Genomic DNA, 21,061 nt, shown 5'->3' on the forward strand with positions numbered 1-21,061 from the left:
GCAGAACTCAATGTCTACTTGTTACACTTTATACGTAAAGTCCTGTTTCTACCAAGCACTTCAGTTCAGTTCGTCTCGGCTAAAGCCGAGAAAGATCCCCAAATAACCAAACCGTACCGTCCTACTTTTTGGGACCCTTATGTTGGGGTGACAAGAATATCGATCCGACCCTAAAAGGAGGGTCTAAACACTGCAGTCCTTTGATTGGTCGAAAGAATCGTCACTTTCCGTGCAACAGCAGCAAACACAACCCCGCCGACTTTAAATACACAGTCGATTGTTTATTCGTCTGTATTTCTTCTCGCGGCGCACGGCCTTCTCTGAAACACAGCCGGATTGTGTTTTTGTAATACAGAGTCACATGTCAGTGACAAAGTAGATGAATTGCTGGATGTCTTCCATCATTGGTTTTGGCTACTGTCGGGTTTTTCTCTTTTGTTGAATTTATCAGTGGGTTAGCTGTTAGCGATTAGCTGCCATCATGTGACGCTATTACGCAGCTGACGCGGCTACGGCATCCGGCGTACCCTGACATACAGTTTTAAAGTTTCCTAAACTAGTCCACAACAAGGAAGGTCAAGGTTAAGGTCAACCAGAGGAAATTCCAAAGATGGAGGGCATAAGGATGGGAGCTTGGAGGAAATAAGTTTGTTGCTGTATCACTTCACTGACCTCCAATAATTCAGCTGCAGCTCTATAATCCCCTGAGGTCAAGAAAACTGCACCACTCAAACTATATATTATTGATCTGCCTGGTAATGTCGACAGTGGGCGTGATGCCGGCTTGATGGAGATATATGCTCGCACATTAAGGTGACACAATGAGGAACGAAAGCCGTCCAATAATCTTCCAGAATGTTGTTTTTATTTATTTATTTCCATTTGTCTGTCTCTGATCTATACACATGCAGACCATCATAGACATGAGCCCCGTTTCCACTGAGCGGTCCGGCTCGGTCCGGCGCGCATTTTGCAGTGTTTCCATACACTAATCCCAGGAAAGATTCCCAAATAACCGATCCATAACGTCCCACTTTTTGGGACCCTTCCGTTGAGGTGCCAAGAATGTGGAGCCGACCCGAAAAAAGGTGGAGCAAAACACTACAGTCCATTGATTGGTTGAAAGAATCGTCACTCCCTGCGTTACGTTCGGCAAACAAAACTCTGCCGTCTTTAAACCATACACAACTGATTGTTTATGTCTGTATTTCTCCTCGCGGCACACAGACTTATCTGAAACAAAGCTTGAATGAGTTCTTGTGATAAAGAGTAGATGAACTGCTGGATGTCTTCCAGCGTGGTTTTGTTTGTGTAGCGTTTTCTCCTTTGTTGAATTTATTAGTTAGCTGTTAGCTGCTATCATATGATGCTATTTACATAGCGGCCATCGTCATCCGGCTTACACACCGCCTACATAATAGGGCACGGGTGGCTGTGGAAATGCAAACGGGATCGGGCTTAATCGGACCAAACCGTACCAAACTGTACCGGACTGCTGTGTGGAAACGGGGCTATGAAGTCCACCATGAACACACTTGTTTTTATTTTTAAAGCCGCTCTCTGGGAAGTGAAGGAAAAAAAACAACCTTTAAGAGCAGAACCAAGCAATCAATTATAAAGTTATACTAACACAACCAGAACTAAAAAACGTGATGATGATGATAGGAGGACAACTGCTATGCTAGATAACCCCTCTTCTTTGTTGATGAGCCAGATCACAGTTCAATGAAGTTTCTGAAACAACACAGAGATGGTGTCAGGCTCGTTGGGTTTCAGCTGTAGATAACCACTTACCATCCCAACAAAGTTGATGCTACATGGCACCTTCATGTGAACATTACATGAGAGAGATGAAGGGTTCTGACGTTGATGGGAGCCTATTGGGCCATTAAAGAGGACACCTCTTTTTATGCTTATTTCTTGACGTTATAATTGTTTTTCACCTAATTTTATAAAAACTTCTTGCACTGATTTTCTTTTTTTTGTTTAAACGAAAAGTTCGACTCCATTCACTTCCTGTTGGATTGTATAAAAACACAAGTGTGCTCTGAACACACCAGCCAGACACAAAGGAGCACTTCTTTGAAATCGTGAGCTAAAATTTAACACCGAATGGTGCTCAGTTATCTGTGTAACCGGTTACCCTTCAATGTTTGCTTGATCCTGCAATGTTGTTTGTGAGCGGTCGATTTATAACATGAAAGCATTAACAATGAGTTCAGCCTGGCAGGGGTCTGTCTCTTCATTTTTAAAACAAAATGAACCTTTTACATGTGAAATTTTAAACTCTTCTTTTGGCTGGAGGAGCACATTTCCTGCCTACCTGAACCAAAATAAAACAATGAGCAAAGAGGAGAGGAGGAAGAGTGAGTCATAATGCTGGAAGAGATGAGCTGACTGAACCAGAAGCCTGTTCACATACATTAAGATGTGCAGTCCAACTGCACTGACCGATGGTCAAGTGCATAAGATGGAAGGAAATTAAATCGTCCTTATTTATTAACCTCAGAAACTTGCTTATTAACTGGATTAAACTTGGTGGTGACATGAGACAGTCGATGAGATGTCACAAAGCGAAGATTCAGAGGAATATATTTCTGAAATAAAAAAGGGGGATCATCATCTTCATTTCAGAAGCCATCTTTTTAGATAAAAATCTAAGTGCGTGCACAAACCCCCCCACATCCTCTTTGTCCCAGACTAAGCCTCAACCATCCTATATTTCCCCGCTGCCTTCTTATTGTTGCCTCCCCCTCCTCCCCTCTCTCCCCAGGTCTGCCAGAATAACAGCAGCTGATGATGGGCTCGACTACACTCAGAACAGAGTGTGGCACAATGAAGCTGAATTTAACTCCTTTTTCCTCTTTTGGCTTTTTGTGCCGTTTAACTGGTAGCTGTACGGGTGTGTGCATGCGTGTTCTCAACCAGCCCCCACAGCAGTGGGAGAGGAGGAGACAACAGTAAGCATGAGGAGTGCTGTTCCCCCCCCCCCCCCCCCCCCCCCCTCCCTCTCTCTCTCTCTCTCTCTCTCTCTCTCCCCCTCTCTCATTCTCATGATGCTACTCTTTCATTGCCACGGCCATCAGGATCCTAACCTCCCTCTCTCGCAATCATTCTGCTTGGTTATGCAATTCACAGACCCCCCCCCCGGTGACTAACTGGTGTTGGAGACGTACCATAACACTGCTGTCACTGGCGGTCGCGGCAGATCCATATTGCTATCGTGACTGTCTGGCACTCCGGCTGCCTCTGCCTCTCTATAGACGTCAGCTTCATGGGATTTTACAGCTTTTCCTTTTCTTCTGGAATATCACCTGCTAGACTTGACTGTATTAGGAATCAGTCTGTTCTTACCTAGCTCGGCGCAGCTGGGTGTCACTATCAGCTTTATCCTACAGACAATAAAGAGTTGACATGGTTGGGATTTTGGACTGCACCGACAGTTTGGCTGCTTTTTTGAAAAGGTGCTAATTGCACTGTTCCTCTGTGAAGTCCGGAGCATTCGAGAGCAACGATACAGTAAGAGGGAGGGGGGGGGGGGGTGTGTGGATTCACGGGTGAAGTGTGGAGGAGGGTGGAGGAGTTGTGTGGACGAGTTCAGTCAAAACAGTGACAAGAAAGCAGAAAGGAAAAGGATGAGGAGAGCAGTGGGGAGGCGGAGGGGGCAAGCGGGGAGAGGGTTCCTCCTCGCCCCCTAAACAGATGCTGCGAGTGATTCAGAAGCCCCCGCTTTAAAAAAAAAAACCTGCCTGCAAAGACTTGTGAAGGGACACTCAATCACAAGGATTTTTTTTTTTTTTTTTGACGACAGGTGACACTACAGACTGGAAGAGTGCAGAAATTGCTCAAGGAGTTTTTCCCACTGGAAGCGTTGCTGAGCACTACGCTGTGATTCCTCTCTCTCTCTCTCTGTCAGCGTGTTGCTTACAGGCACTGGTACTTTAGCTGCCGTTCTCTTCTCCGTCTCTCCCAGGTCGCCACATGTAGCATGCCCCCAAAGACATGGCTTTCCAGTGAGGATCCAAAAAGCATGCCGGATGATGCTGTCGTACACTTTAGACGCATCAGGGTAAGCCAAGTTTCCTTTGTGAAATAAAGCTCTAACCTCTTGAATTCTAAAGATTTCCGTCATGATTACGTTAGAGTTAAAGGTTGATGAGGATGATTGCAGTCCCACTCGCAAACGAGCCTGAGCCAACAAAGATCCTATTTACCTTTCAGAGAGCACGTCTCTCTGAGTGATGACATCCTTCACCACTCCTTGTCCTTACGTTCCAATCTTCCTGTTTTTTTGTGACGGTGGGAATTATGCTCAGAATAACAACTGATAGGAAGCTGGTGCTGGTGGGTGGTTAATAATTTAAGGTTTGTGAGGGTGGGTGTAAAGCTCACAGTCGTAAACAAGGTTGTTCATAGATTCACATCACTCCTCTTTGCTTGCCCATTGTGTTGTTATAGTCCAGATTCATTTATGTGCTTCTTGGCTGGGCTGCCCAAAACACAAAGCAGTTCTGGTCTAGATTTGGCACACAAACTGGATCATGACCACGAGGAGGAGGGGGATACAAAAAAAGTTACGTGTGATGTTTAATCTTGTTTCTTTGTTTGTACCGCTGACTGAAGTATCCACAATATCCTTTTTATTCCAGATAAGAGTTCCCTTGCCAGGCTAGCTGAGCATCAGGATCATGGGCACCACAGTCGTCACCATCGAGGATGTGCAGGCACTGGAGGTCAAGGAGGAGCAGGAGGAGTCCATTTTGGCCATGTTAGGCATCATTGGCACATTCCTTAACCTTTTTGTAATCGTCTTTGTTTACATCTACACCACACTGTGAGGTTCCAAAAGCAGAAGATAAAAGGACCTCAAAAAAAAAAAAAAAAAAAAGTCTGTCTTGTGTGCAAGCAAGGAGGGAGGGACTTCTTCATTAAAAATTCACAGGTGCTGGGGAAAGAGGCTGGACATGAACGTCTTCCCCTCAGAGAGGAGGAGGAAACTGGAGAGGCTGGATAACGACGAAGACGAAGACGCCGTATTTTCAAGTCACAGCCATGAGCCAGGGAGATAACAAAGGGCTGGATGACATGGCAGGAACAGGGCTCTGCTCAAACCTCCGTGATCAGGGACAGACAGACACTGCGAGCTGCCAGCCAGGACTGACAGGAATTACAAACTTCACCTTGATCGAAATGTCTCGGACTGCTTTACTTTGGAAAGATAAGCCAAATAACCTTAGTCTTGTGGACATAACTGATGTGTTTTCATTCATTTTACTTGATGTTATTTTTCTTGTCTAAAAAAAGGATTTTAGGCAATGTGATTACAAAGTGAGAAGGGACCTTGAGTCGCACGAGGCTGTCCGTCTGGAGTTACTGTTGGCAAACAAAGTGCTGAAGGCTTCAGGACCAAAAGTCTCACAGCTTCAGAGCCCCTCTCAAAGAGTAGCCTTCTGTGGGGATGTGTAACTCCAGACAAGCTCTGTTGTGCTGTCATCTCTCAAGATACTTTTGTCTCTGAAACGCGTTTAATCAACAAAAAGAGAACCATCGAAAAATCACTGAGGGTGAATTTCCATAAATGCCACTTCAAGACACGTGTGAAAATCCAAAGGAAGGGAAGATGTTTATATTGAAAACGGGTCTCTCACATCTGCAGAAATGAGTTACATTAACCTGAACAATGTAACTGATTTATATACAAGATAAATATGAGTTAAAGGATTCTGTTCACTTATTTGTTCATGTTGTTTTCCTGTATTAAAAAGGCTTTTTTAATAAATATTTAAACAGAGTCTAGATGTGTTGTGGAATAGAAGATATTTGAACAATAAACATCAGAGCATATCAATAAGGATATTCTGAAGCCTTGTGTGTGACTGAAAGTAAAGCAGGCGGTGCAGAATGATATAGGCAGGTTAAAAGGTGCAGGTTTACTCGTGACTGAGATTGAACATTTGATTAGGACTCAAAAGGCACCTTCATGGTTAAGTATGCAATTACAAAGACAGTAATGAGGATCTTTGTATTTGATCGCACCATCATCATTACAACAAAGAAGTAGAAGGAATTTAGTTTATCAGTAGAGCCTGAGTGTTATTGGTGTTGAAAAACTGATACTGATTGGTGAAGAGAAAAACTGAAATGAGACAGAACGTGATTAGACCTTTTCAGATTATTTGTTTTTGTTTTGCCTTGTACATTTACACATACAAGGAATTTGTATTAGTGCAAAAAAAACAAAAAAACAAAGCTAACAAAGGAAATAAGGCTAAAATAGTAAGAAATTAAATAAAATACAATAATAATGATAATATATATATAATATAATATAATAATAAGCTATTTCTAACTTGACTGGTCACTGTTTTGCTGTGATATGACTTTGACTTTGCAACAGTACCCATCGGGCTGATTTCTTCAGAAAATAACTTCAAGAATCTCTTTAATTATTAAACACTGTCAAGTCATTCTCATGTGGCCTAATGGCAGCGCCACAGTGAGGAAATGGTTTGTAATGGAGTCATGGGAGCAGTGATTTAGGCAGAAATGGGAAAACAGGGGGTGCAAAAAAAAATACAGGGGGTGCAAATTTTTTTCAGTGTCACGCGGCGCGGCAGTTATGTGCCCCCTAACACACTAGTTTTGAAGAAAACTGAATAAGTCTCTAAATGGTGCATTCTGTTCAATAAGATGCATTGTTACACGTTTTAGTTTTCACATTTTAGTTTTCCCAAGCTTGATAATGTTGATTTACTGTACAGCCCCTGCCCTGACACACCCCTTCATCATTTGACTGCAACTCACTTGGTTCATGTTGTCTAAGCCCTTTGTTGGCCCACTGCTTCTATCTGCACTTTCTTTAAAAAACAAACAACAAACACATAAATTCATAATATTACATGTGTCATCCAGTAATAATAGATCCCTAGACCTTGATAAGTCAATCATCTGGAGCTAAACCCTGCAGTCCGTTGATTGGTTGAAAGAATCGTCACTTCCTGTGTTACGTTGGTAAACAAAACTCCGCCGTGTTTAAACCATTGACTGTAACACACAGCTGATTGTTTACGTGTGTATTTCTCCCCGCCGCACACATCCTTCTCTGAAACAAAGCTTGATTGAGTTCTTGTAATAAAGAGTCACATGCCAATGACAAAGTGGATGAACTGCTGGATGTTTCTCCTTTGTTGAATTTATTAGTTAGCGGTTAGCTGTCAGCTGCTATCATATGACGCTATTTACATAGCGGCTATCGTCATCTGGCTGACACGCCGTCTACCAAACAGGGCACAGGTGGCTGTAGAAACGTAAACAGGATCGGGTTTAAGCTCTTCAGTACCGGTATTCAGCAAACATATTCTTTGCCAGAATTAGAATGTAGCCTAATCAGATATTTAGCGCACCGTATAGAAACCTGTGTAGTAAGCACGTCTATTAAATGTAGATATTTGCACGGCCTAGGTCAAGCCGTGCTATCATTTCAAGGCCGTGTTTTTTTAAAATAGGCCGTGCAAAAAGCGGTTTCGCGGTAGGCTACCTAAATCTATGCATGGGAGTGAATGGGAGACCCCGTTTTTTTAATATCCCCCCCTGTAAAATATGTTGGCTCTGGCACATACTGGAAACACAAGCAGGGATACAGATATCATGGATTCGCCCTTATCGGCCTTTCTAAGAGATGGATTCTGGAAATCAGAGTGGCAAGCATCTTCAGTCCTATCCCACACAGTCAGGTTGTAAATCAAGGAGAAGCACAGCATGGCTCCTGTTATTGCAAAGATGATCACCTCCGGTGCCCCCCCCCACTCCTCATATCTGCCCCCAGCCCACTTATCTACCCTTTTCAAATGCTGGAAGAAAAGGCCTGTGGTAATAGAATCAACATTGTCACGGCTGAGCGGCGATAAATTGCAAATCCACAGGGTTGGAGTAGTAGGGGGTACTTGTACTGGGTCAAGCAATATGTCCATATGTCTGTGTTATATTCTCATGGTTTGAATGTAGAAGTTCCTCCCCTGTGCATGAGTTGAAATACTTCAAGGCCAAGGCTTTTTTTTTCTTTTCTTTATTTCACTGACAGCCCTACTTCAGTCAGGAAGACGATTGCTCAGGGGAAGGGAGTCTCCATTAACACTCCCTCACAAAGCTGTTCAGCAGTGCAGGGATTGCTGTCTGGTCTCTCTTGTCTTTGAAGAGATTGATCGTAACTAACTTTAATCTAACAGGCCAGTCATGTTCACATTACCATCCACTGTCGTGTACAAGTACACTCAACATGAATGATGGACACAAACAGACAATATAAAGAGGTGTTTCCTGCTGGTACCTCGGTTTATTTTCATTCTTGTGCGTCTCGGCAAGTCAAAAGAGGAATCGAATTTGTGAAGATCGCACATCAGATCAGGAAAATATTTCAATGTCAAAATAAAAATGCTGGAATTGCATTTTTCAATAAAGCTGAATTTGTGGTGTGGTGACATTCAAAGGTATTACCTCTAACTAATCGCTCAATTTCCTGTGATGGACGCCAGGCAATGGAGGGAAACTGTTGTGAATCCCAAAAGATTGGCCAAGAAACGGACGATTAGCGTGCAGCAACGTGCTAAGCTGACGGGACTGTGGAGCTGTGGGTACAAGGGAAAACAGCAGCTAGGATACGCGAGGTAAGACTATGAGGCAAATGAAAGGTTTCAGGGGAAGTTCTGAGATGAGAAGTTATTTTTTAGAGGGAATGTATCAGTATTTTAAATGATGTGGTTAATTTTATTTTATATGGAGATCACAAATGTAACTCTAAACTTCTTCCCGATGTTAACAACCCCAAGTGTTTGATGGAAGTCTCTTCGGTTTCTTGTGGTTAAATGTTGGTCAAAGGTTTTCAGCACCGAGAGCTAAGCTTCAATCAGTTCACCTACTCTGTTAGCTACGAGGAAGCTAAGTGGAAATATCTTACCCGAGTGATAGTTATTTTTGTAGAAAAATTGAAGACAGAAGCAACATCCCCAAAACATTAGAGAAGTAACACTTCCTTTGGGTAAGGGACCTAAAAAAAATCCTGTTCATGAAAGGAATACACATCTCACCTTGAACTGGAAATACAAAAGCAAACAACTGTCTGGTTTTACTTTAGTTTAGTGACACTGTTGCTGAGATAAGCCGGCAATACGCGCTCTTTAACCTCCAGCTCATTCACAAACAACTGCACACCTGTGTCACAAAGTTTATTTGCTTTTTCTTCCTTCCAGATGTCGCTGTGATTCATTTCGAGTAACCTCTGATCTGCCTGCTGATTTCTACGCCTTTTCATTCATGAGATTCTTTTGACCTTACGAGGTTGAGTGTGCGAGTGTAGAGGGAAGAGTCTGAGGCTGATCCACACGCGCACATTTCCAGGTGGATCATGACTTATAAAGAACGTTGCATCCAGGTTCTAAAATCTGAATGAAGTAAGTCACACACCATTTCCAGGTTTTGTGCATAAATCTGCACACTTTCTACTGTGCATGTTATTTTAAATTACAGCTGATATTTAGTAATATGATATAGTGATTTATCACGTCCTAACTATCATCATGAGGAAGGATCGTTCTCTTGGATTTAACCTTCGATCAGAAACAGGATTGATGCTCCCTCCTCTCTGGGGGATTCATACGTTCTTCAGCTCCACATTTCAAGGAGGCAATGATGATGTAGAAGAACAAGAACGAGGAGTGGAATCAGAAGAATGGGTGCGTCTCTAATGGTCCTTGTGTCTTAATGGACACAGTGGGATATGGTTAATGATGCTTGGTTTAAATATATTGGTTTAGTAATTCCCTCTAAAAGAGGTATGAGGCAATTAATCCTCAACAAATTGATTTTATATTTCATATTGTTAATGCTGTATGAAGTGATTAGTTGGTCAACAGGAGGGTCTGTGGGAGACCTAACAAGCGGACATGAAGTTGTTATGGCAACATATAACTAACGAGTTGTCCATTTAAAGAAGAGGAAAAACAGAGCTAACATGCTGTACACACTCTGGAAAATATCGAGATGGTTTCAGGAGGACTGCTCTGGAAACTCCCCGTTCACATATGCTCCTCACAGCGAGAGACAGGAGGGGATGAGACCTGACATTAAAAAAGATGTGGAAGTGCCACACAAAGCAACAGAGTCCGCTATAATGATAATATTATATATAAATGCCTTTATATAAATGCTATGTGTCGTTTGTCAATGAAAAGACAGTCATTAAAGGACACTAGCCTTCCAGCTCCATGGTAAGGTGGTCAGGAAACCCCATCTTTTATTTGACTCAGTGCACCATTGCTTTGATTAGCTGTCTGCTATGGCTAGTTAGCACAGCGTTATGTCATTTGGTATTTAACAGAGTGTTAAATGCAAAGATTTGAAAAGACAATGGGCGATCATTCAGGCTATGCATCAACAGAGCTTGTGGCAATAACTAATCAAACAAAGAGCTATAAACCACACATACACACACACACACACACACACACACAGGCATGTAAGCGTGTGTCAGAGGCGTTTGCCAGATAATGAGGAACAATTACAACATTCACAATGCTTTTTATCAGCGGTTATTTAATTATGAGACCAGCGGCACATTAGCACACATCAACACATGAACATGCACACAGAGAGGTCCTCCTGCCAGCAGCGTGAGGCACACAGAGGTGGCACACGCTCGGGTGAGACTGGCTCTGGGCTGATAAGCCACAGTGTACAATGGTAATAGGAGAGCAGAAACACTGATCCTTAATCCTCATGTCACTCTTCTCTCCTTCTCAAACTGGTTCTCTACTGATGAACACGAGACAACGTCTCCCCTGCATCACGTACAGGGTCAAAGCAAATTACCTCCAAGATGCGTCACATTTTCCAGCCGAAATAGACCTGCAGATTCATTATCAGCCAATCATCTCTTTAAAAAAGACATACCGGTATATGGTTCATTTAAAAAAATTAATCAAATGATATCAAAGAACGGATAAAGTTTTCTTAAAATAAATACATACAAATGTTGCTGATTTATACTAGGGCAGCTCCCAACATGAAGGTCAGAGGTTCGATCCCCAGCTCAAACAGTGTGTGAATGCATTAATACTAACAGTCACTAAACACGGCAGCCTCTGGTGTTAGAAGTGAATGAGATGTGTAAACGCAGCTTTAAGAAGTTTAGAAGACAAAAACAGTGCTATCCAAGTCCACCATGTATATATTATATAGTTATACCATTTATAGATTAGATATTTTTGCCATTTATAGATTATATATTTTTGCCATTTATAGATTATATATTTTGATCGTCTTACTTAAAAAAAAAAAACTAACTGGTTTGGACATGTTTCACAGCCTCCTGTGCATGGACCTAGAGTAGTGTTAGTGGATAGATGCTGAGCTTTCTCCATGGCTGAAGTGTGAAAAACATCTGCAGCTAGACAACAAAGAGTCAGCCCAGAACTAATAACCAGTGAGTCCCTAAGGCACTGGGGCAGGATATAAGCAATGGACTGACCTGACCTGAACAGTCCACTGTGTGCCGAGCGCTTTGATGGAAGCTTATTGTCTGCTAAAGGCAGACTGAAGGAACAAGGGATTACCAGAGGATGTGCAAACATCGAGCTGGTTAAAGCTGCACCACACCACTAACACCAAGACGATTACAGTGTCACATCTCACTGTTCAATATGCAACAGGATTTTAAAATATCCACAAAAGGACAACGCTCCTTTATGTCTCAGAAAAAAAACCCTTTTTTATCCAATTTACTGAACATTGAACAAGTACGCTATGACATCAGATGACATCTGGAATGTGATTAGAAGAAGTGATATGAAGTGAAGGACTGGTCTTTTCTTTTTTGAGTGTACATTTAAAACAAAGAACTGAAGGTGTACTTCACAAGCCTGAATGAATTCAATTTGTAAACAGGGACCTGGTACTATTCAACAATAAGACGCACGCACATCTCAGCTTCAGCCAAAGATGCTGCAGCGCCATCTGCTGTTTCATTTAGCAAAAATGCCTCATCCCCAGCACACGTCAGTACTTAAAACACCGAAGCAGCTTCCCTCGTAATTGCAGATGGAGGCTGAAAGGCAAAATCTCTTCCCCACAGTTAGCACTAAAAAAATAAATCAGTCATCCAAACCACCAACTGGCAGCAGAAGTCCACAGAAAGATTTCAACAATTTGCATCATATCAGATACGAATGGATCAAATCGAATTAATGACAATCTTGAAGAAAAAAAAGTGAAATGGAGCACAAACGTGGTTAAGTGCAGTTTGGTTCCATTGAAATGAACAAGGCCGATGACAGTTGGATGGATCACAGAGGATTGCTGTTATATTCAGTAAAGTGCTTCGGTCAGTAGCATTGAGTGAAGGACGCTGGGTATAAAGGGCAGTGGTCACTCGAGCTCTCAGGCTCACTCTGCCACCATGTCTGTCATTTGCAAGAAGAAGAGCACGCTTACCTGAGTCATTGCGTAGGTAGGACGACATGGCAGGGATGAGGCAGGACTGGCTCAGCAGCTCCTGCAGGACGGCTGGTAGAGCTGAACTGTTGTGAGCTCTGCTGTCTGCTGAAGAGGCATCAGCACTGTGGCAGCTGCTGGAGCCTGCTGGATTAATGTAGCTCGCCAGAACCTGGAGAACAACGCAGGGTAGACAACCTTTAAAATCTGTTCAGTGACTGAAAAGACTTCAACGAATTTGACAAGTTCAAGTATGAACTCTGCATGAGCCAGTCTGTGTAACTATAGTGTATACTGGGCTATGAACCACCTCCAGTGAGAAGGAAACCTTACATTTATCTTAATGAAAACACTGAAGGGTCTTTATGCAGGAAAATCAGCTCATGATTTTGGAAGAGGCACATCCTGATTGATTTTGTAAACTCATTAAGAAGTGCTAACCTCTTTCCACATCTGTCATGAGGTAAGGTGATTTTCATGCATAGAAAGCAGCTCAGGTTCAACTCCAACCACTAACACGTGATCATAGTTCAACATGGCCCGATATTTAGTTTTCTGACATTTTGGGACTCCAGAGGTTCACAAACTCTTCATCAATACAATTCTTTCTTTACTTGGATACACCAAAGCCAGAGTAAAAACACTGCCTAAGAGTCAGAATCTCTAGTATACGAAGACCATGGTGTGAAGACCCAGAATAATACAAACAGATACACTTAGAAGTGAGAATATAACTTCAGTCTGGACACTCGTCATCGATGGGTAGATTTACCTGCAGGAGACAGGTCACATGCTCCTCCTCCAGTCGCTGTTTGGTGAGCGCCTGCTCTACATCCCAGCCTGAAGCTGTGGATCCAGTACCAAAACCAGTTCCTTTGGCCCAGTATAACTGCTGCTCCTCGCTGGTCCCCGCACCGTGACAACTGGACATCTGAGGCTAGTAACGAGAGACAATGTACAAGGTTAGGAAGATGGACTTTTCAGTTCCTTTCTCAAACAGCCTGAAGTGTTATGAAATATGATGAAGGACCATTATGGTTTAGTAGTTTGGTTTTCATCCATCTATGTGTTATCTATGCTGCTTATCTTTGGAGAGCATTAGCTGGTACCCCACCTCTCATCATATGCTGACAGTGGACGTTAGGTGGGTTTCATTCTATTATCCCTGTAAAGTCCACCAATAATAAATCTTCCATCACCAGGACAAAAAAAGCAGACGTATGATAATAAACTTATTTATTATTTCAAGTCACGTAGACTCAGAGACAGCAAACAAGAGTCAGCAATCATTGTGTCAAGCTTTTAGTCATATGCAAAAGTATCTAGCACGACTCACTTCAGTCACTTGTAGTTACATTGATTATGATGTCAGTATTTGGTAGCTGTCATAAGCAGATTGAAAAATAAATAGAAAACTGTCCATCATAAAGTGAGGTTCTTATTGTTACTATAAATAATCTGTAATCTGCAAGAGCCAAGCATACATATATATATATACATATATATACATATATATATATATATATATACACGCATATATATATACACACATGTATATATACACACATATATATATACACACATGTATATATACACATATATATATATACACACACATATATACACACACACACACATATATATATATACATATATATATACATACACACACACACACACACACACATATACATATATATATATATATATATATATATGATCAACACAGTAAAAATAAATTAAATTAAAAAATAAATAAGTTGAAGTTTTGTTGGATGTGTGCTCCATTTCAAACAAAGCGTTTCCACGTCTTTTCTCCCATTTGTGCTCCGTTGGCAGCTCCTGTATCGGCGGGCTCAAGGACAGCCTCCACCACAGTGACAAGTCTTTGGCTCAGGTTCAACACGTCAGCCCCGTGATCAGTCCTCAGACTTGACAACTCCATAAATCCAGAGACAGGAAGGAGCATCAGACTGAATGTCACCATGACAACAAAAACAAGGCCGGTTTGATTCAGAGTGTGCCAACCCTCTTTTCATTCAAGTTCCAGAAAATGTTTTGTCCTCGACAACCGAGCCAGTAAAAGGTCAGGGCTGATTTAATGCATGAATTATTCATGCCCAACAACAAGAAAGGCTGTGTTTATTTTTTTTTTAATCCACAGATCAGGTTTGTTTCTCGTCTCTGTCAGTCTGACCAGTCTTCACAGAGTATATGTACCATCTGTGTTTCCACCATGTTGCCTATAATCAGGTCACACGAGTAGTGTTATGAACATCATCACTCTCGCACTGGGACTTTTACCTGCTGCATTCACTCACCCTGACCTCTCATAGAAAGTTGACTTGTGGGCATGCAGGAGGTGGAGGACGAGGATTATCAATCAGATCACTGTTTTTGAGTTGCTATGATTATCCTCATCTATTTGGGCGGTATCATCTAAACAGTGGGAAAGGGAGTGGGCAGCTCGATCTGCCACAGTGAGCCAGACTTGAACATTTAGGTTCTTTCCAGAGCGCCGTACAATTTAAATCGTCTTTAGTCAGGTGCTTTTGAGGCCCTGCAGACGGCTCAAATCTTCTCAGCCAGTTTACTGACAGGACAGTCGAGGAATGTTTAAGACTTGACGTCTATTCCGAACATCTCTGAGGTGTTTCTCCCTGAACTGGTCAGTATTACAAAGCTCAGTTGGCCTGAACAATTAACCTGTTTGTCAGGGACTCAATGTTAGAAATGCAAACGGGAGCTGGAGTAAAGGCCAATGAGGCCGAAGGCTTAACAACAGCAACCAGTCAGACAGAGTGGCAGTGCATTCTGATGCTGTTGAGCCAGATCAGGTTTTTGTGTTTTTTTCTGGTCTGAAAGTTTGACAGAACTCAGACAATGTTTTGTCTTTCTCTTCTTGGTTGGCAGGCAGAGTCAAAGGTTCGAGGTACAACAGATGATTGAAAACCAGCCAAAAAAAGGAAAAAAAACGGCCTTCATCTGTCTGTTCGGTGGGTCAGGAGCCGACGTAGTGAAAAGAGCTGCCAGTGTCAATCTTCTAAAGACAAGCCTTCAAAAGATTTTCTTTGTAGTGGAAAACAAGTTCAGTAAAGGAGAATATGTTAAAGATAGAATTTAAGAAGTCACAACTAATGGAACGTGGAAAAGGAATTTTATGAGGTTCAAACTAAACTTGCAGGACGAGAAAGCATCAAAAAGAATATCTTTAAAATGTACATAGAAGAACATTAAAGCAACAGTTTCCTTTGCTCCAACACGTAGAAACAGAACGAGTATGTAGTGAAACATCATTTGAAATGGGTGTTTGTTTGTGTGGGTGGGTGTTTGTGTGGGTGGCTGTTTCGGGCCTTACCTCAGACACACTGGTGTTGGCGTTGGGGTTGCGGGGCGCGTGATGACTGAGAGCTGACAGACAGGCCAGGATCAGGTGGATGGCGCCGATTTCCAGAGCCATGCGGCGCAGCAGGACGCCGTCGTCCGTGGTCAGGGGAGTGCTGCTGAACAAAGCACGCAGCACGTGGAAAGGCAGCGTGGGCAGCACATTGGCCGATGGAGACTGCAGGATGTGACCTAAGAGGAGAACATAGACGACTGTATCAGAACATTTGGTTTGGTTATACAACATTTGAATATACAAGAAACACAGTTTTACATGTTCATGTTTTAGACATATTTAGACTCTTCATATATACAACTTTTAAAAAGTGAAGCAGTAAAAGAGGGTTGGGCTTAGGGTCAAAGCCAAGTGGTGCTTTAGACTTACTGCCCTCTCCGTCATCTGTGACGCCCAGCACCAGACGCAGCAGGCACTGGGCATGCTTCCTCTCCTTCAGCAGCACCTCTGCATACCCAGGGAGACGCAGGAACAGGCCGAAAGCTGCCAGCGAGTGGGCCGGGATGGGGGACATGGTCTGAACAGAGGACGACGACGATGAAGACGACTGCGACTGCTGCTTGTTGATGGGCGGGGGCTCAGTGGCGATGGACTCGGGCGCCTCGTAGACAAGCTCGCCTGACTGCTCGATGGTCACCCACTCGAACTGGTCACTGTCCTTGGGCTTCTCCTGTGAGGCGGAGGCCACCACCGGGGCGCTGACCTGTGAACAACCATTCAGGAGAGCACAGGTTCAATTTAGCAAAGGTGAGAGGAGGCAACATGAGACAGTGCTGACAGGTGAATTAGGGACAACGGGGCAGAAAGTCTGCAGTGTCAGGATGGAGCAAACTCAGGCCCGAGGAAGAGGAGACACTGCTGATCCAATTGTTATCACACTCCTGAATGCAATTATTTTACGATCACGGATGATTTAGGAAAACAGAAAACATTCACAGTTCACAAGGACAGTTGTAATGAACAATCTCCATGGCAACTAAGCTTAAGAACCCCCCCCCCCCCCCCCAAAATACTTACAGTAATCAAGATTGTGTGTAAAGAAAAGGTGTTTACACCATCTCTGAACAATGTCAGAAATATGAACCAGAGGGAAATTAATTGTGAAAAAGCTGAACTATAAAAACAGTAACTTCTTCACAGCATGTGATATGACCTTCACAAACTTTGATCATCAAAGCAGATGCTCGTTTCCGTGGCGGACTTTGAGTCTCACCTGCTGAATGACATCGGGGTAGAGCATTGGCAGCCTCTCCGCGATGAGGGCGAGGCCCCCCATGCCTGCGAAGACCTGCAGAGGTGACTGGATGGGGTTGGTCTCCAGCAGGGACTCATCAGTGGCAGCATCCGAACAGTCTTCACCGGGCGTCATGGGTTCGTCCTCAGGACAGCTGTTCAGCATGTCACAGTGGTCGACTGCAAGGAGAGCAAAGAGAGGGCCTGTTGTATGTTCATGCACTGTGCGACAGCTGGGACACTTGTCAGCATAGTATTCAGGAACCAAGCCTGTCATGCGAAACAACGGGCGTCATCTTAGAATATTTAACACGTGGAGTAAGAGAAAACATGTTGCTGATTTGGTCACAAAGACGCTTCACATAACTGGAAAGCTGTGACGTTGGAACCACTCTGGCAGCCTCCCTACAAATAAACCTGGATATGAAAGGCATTAAAGCTCACTTCAGACGCTGGCTTTCTTCAGCAGCTGCATTTGGGACTTAATCTCATTTATTTTCCAAATCCAACCAGAGGGCAGAGGAAGAAGAAGTGAAAAACATTAAAAACAGCTTTCGGTCCCCACAGACCTTCTTCAAGCATCGCCCGTCACTGGCCACATCACGGCAACAAACACAGCTTTAAGTTTCCAGTTTAGGACGCATGACCCTCGAATAGGCTGATCGAACAAATCCTCATCCTGATGACCTTGATTCCACATTACCAACAGCACTGAAGACAAGGCCGAATGAAACACGAGGCTAAAGGAGCAGCTGCTAACCCACCACGACTTTATTGTGATGACATGGCCGGGCTAGATTCATGACGATTTTAAGTACTGGATGATTGATAAATAACCACTCATCTCTAGATACAGCTCACCCATCTTTTGTCTATGGTTTATGTATGTGTGTGTGTGTGTGTATATATACACACACACACCAAGTTTTATTTTTCAGGATTATTTTTGTAGTTTTCATTTTTGTCAGTTTTGTTTGTTTGTTGTTTTTGTAAGAGTATTCCAGTTGTTTATTTCTGTACACCTGTCTTTGATTTGTTTACTTACTTGGTGTATTTTGCAAATGACAATGAGAAAATAAAACAAATATTTAATGACAAAGAGCCATTCCTCTCCTCTTACAGAGGAGAAAAGTGGGTGGATGATTCACTGCTCGGGCATGGGATATGTTTTGGATCCTATGTTATGTATTGTAGACTACATGGGTTTCCTGCAGAGATTAAGTGGGTTGAACTTCTAAAACAGGATTAGAAAATGCTGCCTATCTGGAGAATAAAAAAAAGAGGCTCATTAGGCAGCTTGTATGAGAAATAGATCCGCATTACTAGAATGTAGTTTTACTCGAACTGAGTTAGTCTTACATATAAAGGGAGCGAAATACATGACGCTTCTGCTCCCTTCTTGTCAAAACTCTTTGAAAATAAATTCTTTAATGCAACGTCTGCATCAAGGAGAGTCTCAACTGGGCCAGTAATCTAAAGTTATTTGTTAGTCTCTCTATGCGGCTGGCTCTCTAATCTCTACAGCTACTGTAATGAGGCTATCTTCATTTCAGCAGCCACAGACAGGAAGGACATATTGCTGAAATAAAGATAATGGCTGACCTCATCATGTGGCTAGAGTCTGGGCTATGGGCACATTTAAGAATGGGGGCGTTTATTCGAGGTTCATTGGAGGGGAAGAGGCAAATCAGTGGCTGCTCATTTTTGGGAATGTTAGGGTGGAAGAATAACGGGCTGTTCCCTGTCCGCTTCCTGCTGCCTGTAAAAAGGGAGGCAATAGAAGTGAACCTTAACGTCATCAACTTTAATGGAAGGCTGTAAGCGCTGTGTGTGAAGTGTGCACACCCTCTGCACCATACTGGACAAATGGAAAAGGCATAGAAGAAACTTCTCGTGTGGATAAAAACATGTCTGTCACTCGAACCCCTCTAGCAAACAGACCCGCATTTTTAAAGATACGGTGCTGAATTTCAGCCCGTTATACGAAAGAGGCTAATTTCATACTAATGCCTTTTTACGAACTACAAAAGCAAATCAGACTATGATTAAAAAAAAGTTTTCTGTATAGTTATTATTAACGTCCAGCTTGGGATAGATTTAAACAAAGTGCTCTAACACACTTTATATACTTTTTTTTTTTTTTTTCCACAACCAATAATAAAAGTGAGTGATACCTTTCACTGTTAGCAGGGGGATTGTTTTAGTTAAAGAGCAGCAAGGAGATAAGGGGCAGCACTGCTTTGCCTACAGGAAGAACCAAAATTCCTCACAGGAGCTTTAACGCTAACGCCCAGCCACCACCACTGGACCGCATCATCCCCACAACCACCGCCGCCCTCGTCCAAGCCTGCTCCGACCTCTACCTCAGCAGCAAGGAAGTACACGAGGGTTTCACTAAGTACAAAAGTGACTGATACTATGCTTACTTACTGCAAGTCAAACTATGTTTAATATACAAGGTATGTTGATACACTCCAGGATTAAATCTAAATTATAAATATATCAGATATTTGACCACTGAAGAACAACATTAATAATGCTAAATCAATAGCTATACTGCCATAATTAAGTAATACAAAAAATGATACCATCACCTTTTGAAATGGAAACAACAGAACAGGTCAAATCCGATGGATAAAAGCTTTATGTGCAGTTCTGCCGATTCACCTGTGCTGACATCATCAATACAAGACTTCGACGTTAAAAACTAATCTGGTCAAGAGCTGACCTCCAAGCCTGCAGAGTCAGGTAGCCAGAAATAAGCAGCCAGGTCTGTAATGGACAGGTGGCGTTGTAGTGTTGCCCTCCTGCTAGAGAAAGGTCAGCGGGTTTGACGCCAGCAGCAACCTGTGCTGACCGAACGTCTTTAAACGACAATGTTCTTTTTATTATCCGTCACACTGCAATACCAGCTACAGAAGTACAGCATTAACATACAGGCACAGACTGTCTATACACCACTGAACATACATGCTACATGTACATGTAAGATGCTGTAAATGTTTAATGACACCACTTCTAAGGAGGACAGAGCTTTAACTCCCTGAGCGCAGGTAAGTAGGAGACTTAGTGTGATTGAAGCGTTTGTGCTCCAAAGCACTCCAGAAGCTTTTAGACTTCAAAGGAACCCAAGAAAGAGTCCAGGTGACACGAGCTCAGCCCTGACCAAAGTACAACTCTATCAAATCTTAACGTGGGAGCAGAAAAATGGCTGTGGACTACATTACTAAAGCAGTAATAAAAATGTAGCTGCATTATGACATTTTAAACCTTTTGTCTTTGTATTTTGAAGTTTGGTGAATTCACCAGCATTGGTACTGAGTTTTGAATCTAAATGGGGACAATTTAGAATTTGAATTTGTCAAGAAGCTTATTTGTTTTATATGCAAGTTTAATGATTCAATCCATTTTGCAATCTAACACTTAAAGAAGTCCAATGGAATGCATATCTGGGTGCATTTGTTATAAGTCTGTCAGACTTAATCTGATTTAATCCCTGCTGTCATCCTTCTGTTCTCTGTGTGTGAGTCCTTCCTTGCAGCACTTGTCGGTTTGTTCCTGAATTCTGGCCCATAGATGAAGACAAACTCAGGTCCATTTTCGAAGGCCCTGCTCAACACACGCTACCTTCTTTTTTAAAAATGTGACAAAGGGCCGTCGGTCGCAGAGTGGCGAGCTTCCACGCCGCCATTTACAGGAGAATCCGTCAAGAAGGCCACCCGGTTCTTCCCACCTCATTCCCCACTCTCTCTCTCCCTGATTTCCATCTCTATCCACTGGACTGTCTCTCCAATAAAGGCACAAGAAGATCAAAACAAAATCTTTAAAGAAAAAAAAATAATCTGGCAGAGATTTGGGAAGCTTGTTGGCAGAGCAGTTGGGTCGTATGCTTCGACTCTTGGCTCCTTCCTGCAAGTCATTTCTCACTCTCTTTCTCTACTTCAT

General features: G+C 42.7%; 1 protein-coding gene across 8 annotated transcripts in view; it reads right to left on the reverse strand.

The window, feature by feature from the left end:
* Positions 1 to 21,061, reverse strand: part of birc6 (baculoviral IAP repeat containing 6) — a 132,715-nt gene that overhangs the window by 67,034 nt on the left and 44,620 nt on the right. For 6 of the 8 annotated variants that reach the window (XM_079363051.1, XM_079363055.1, XM_079363053.1 and 3 more), the window contains exons 60-64: positions 17,097 to 17,320; positions 16,253 to 16,586; positions 15,842 to 16,059; positions 13,256 to 13,420; positions 12,484 to 12,655 (exon numbers count right to left, since the gene is read on the reverse strand). In XM_079363051.1, coding sequence (XP_079219177.1) covers positions 12,484 to 12,655; positions 13,256 to 13,420; positions 15,842 to 16,059; positions 16,253 to 16,586; positions 17,097 to 17,320 — 1,113 coding nt within the window. The remainder of the gene's footprint in view (positions 1 to 12,483; positions 12,656 to 13,255; positions 13,421 to 15,841; positions 16,060 to 16,252; positions 16,587 to 17,096; positions 17,321 to 21,061) is intronic. The other 2 variants (XM_079363056.1, XM_079363052.1) reach the window with 1 other exon arrangement.

The sequence above is a fragment of the Symphodus melops genome (genome assembly GCF_947650265.1).
Source record: "Symphodus melops genome assembly, chromosome: 15".
Classification (NCBI taxonomy): Eukaryota; Metazoa; Chordata; class Actinopteri; order Labriformes; family Labridae; genus Symphodus; species Symphodus melops.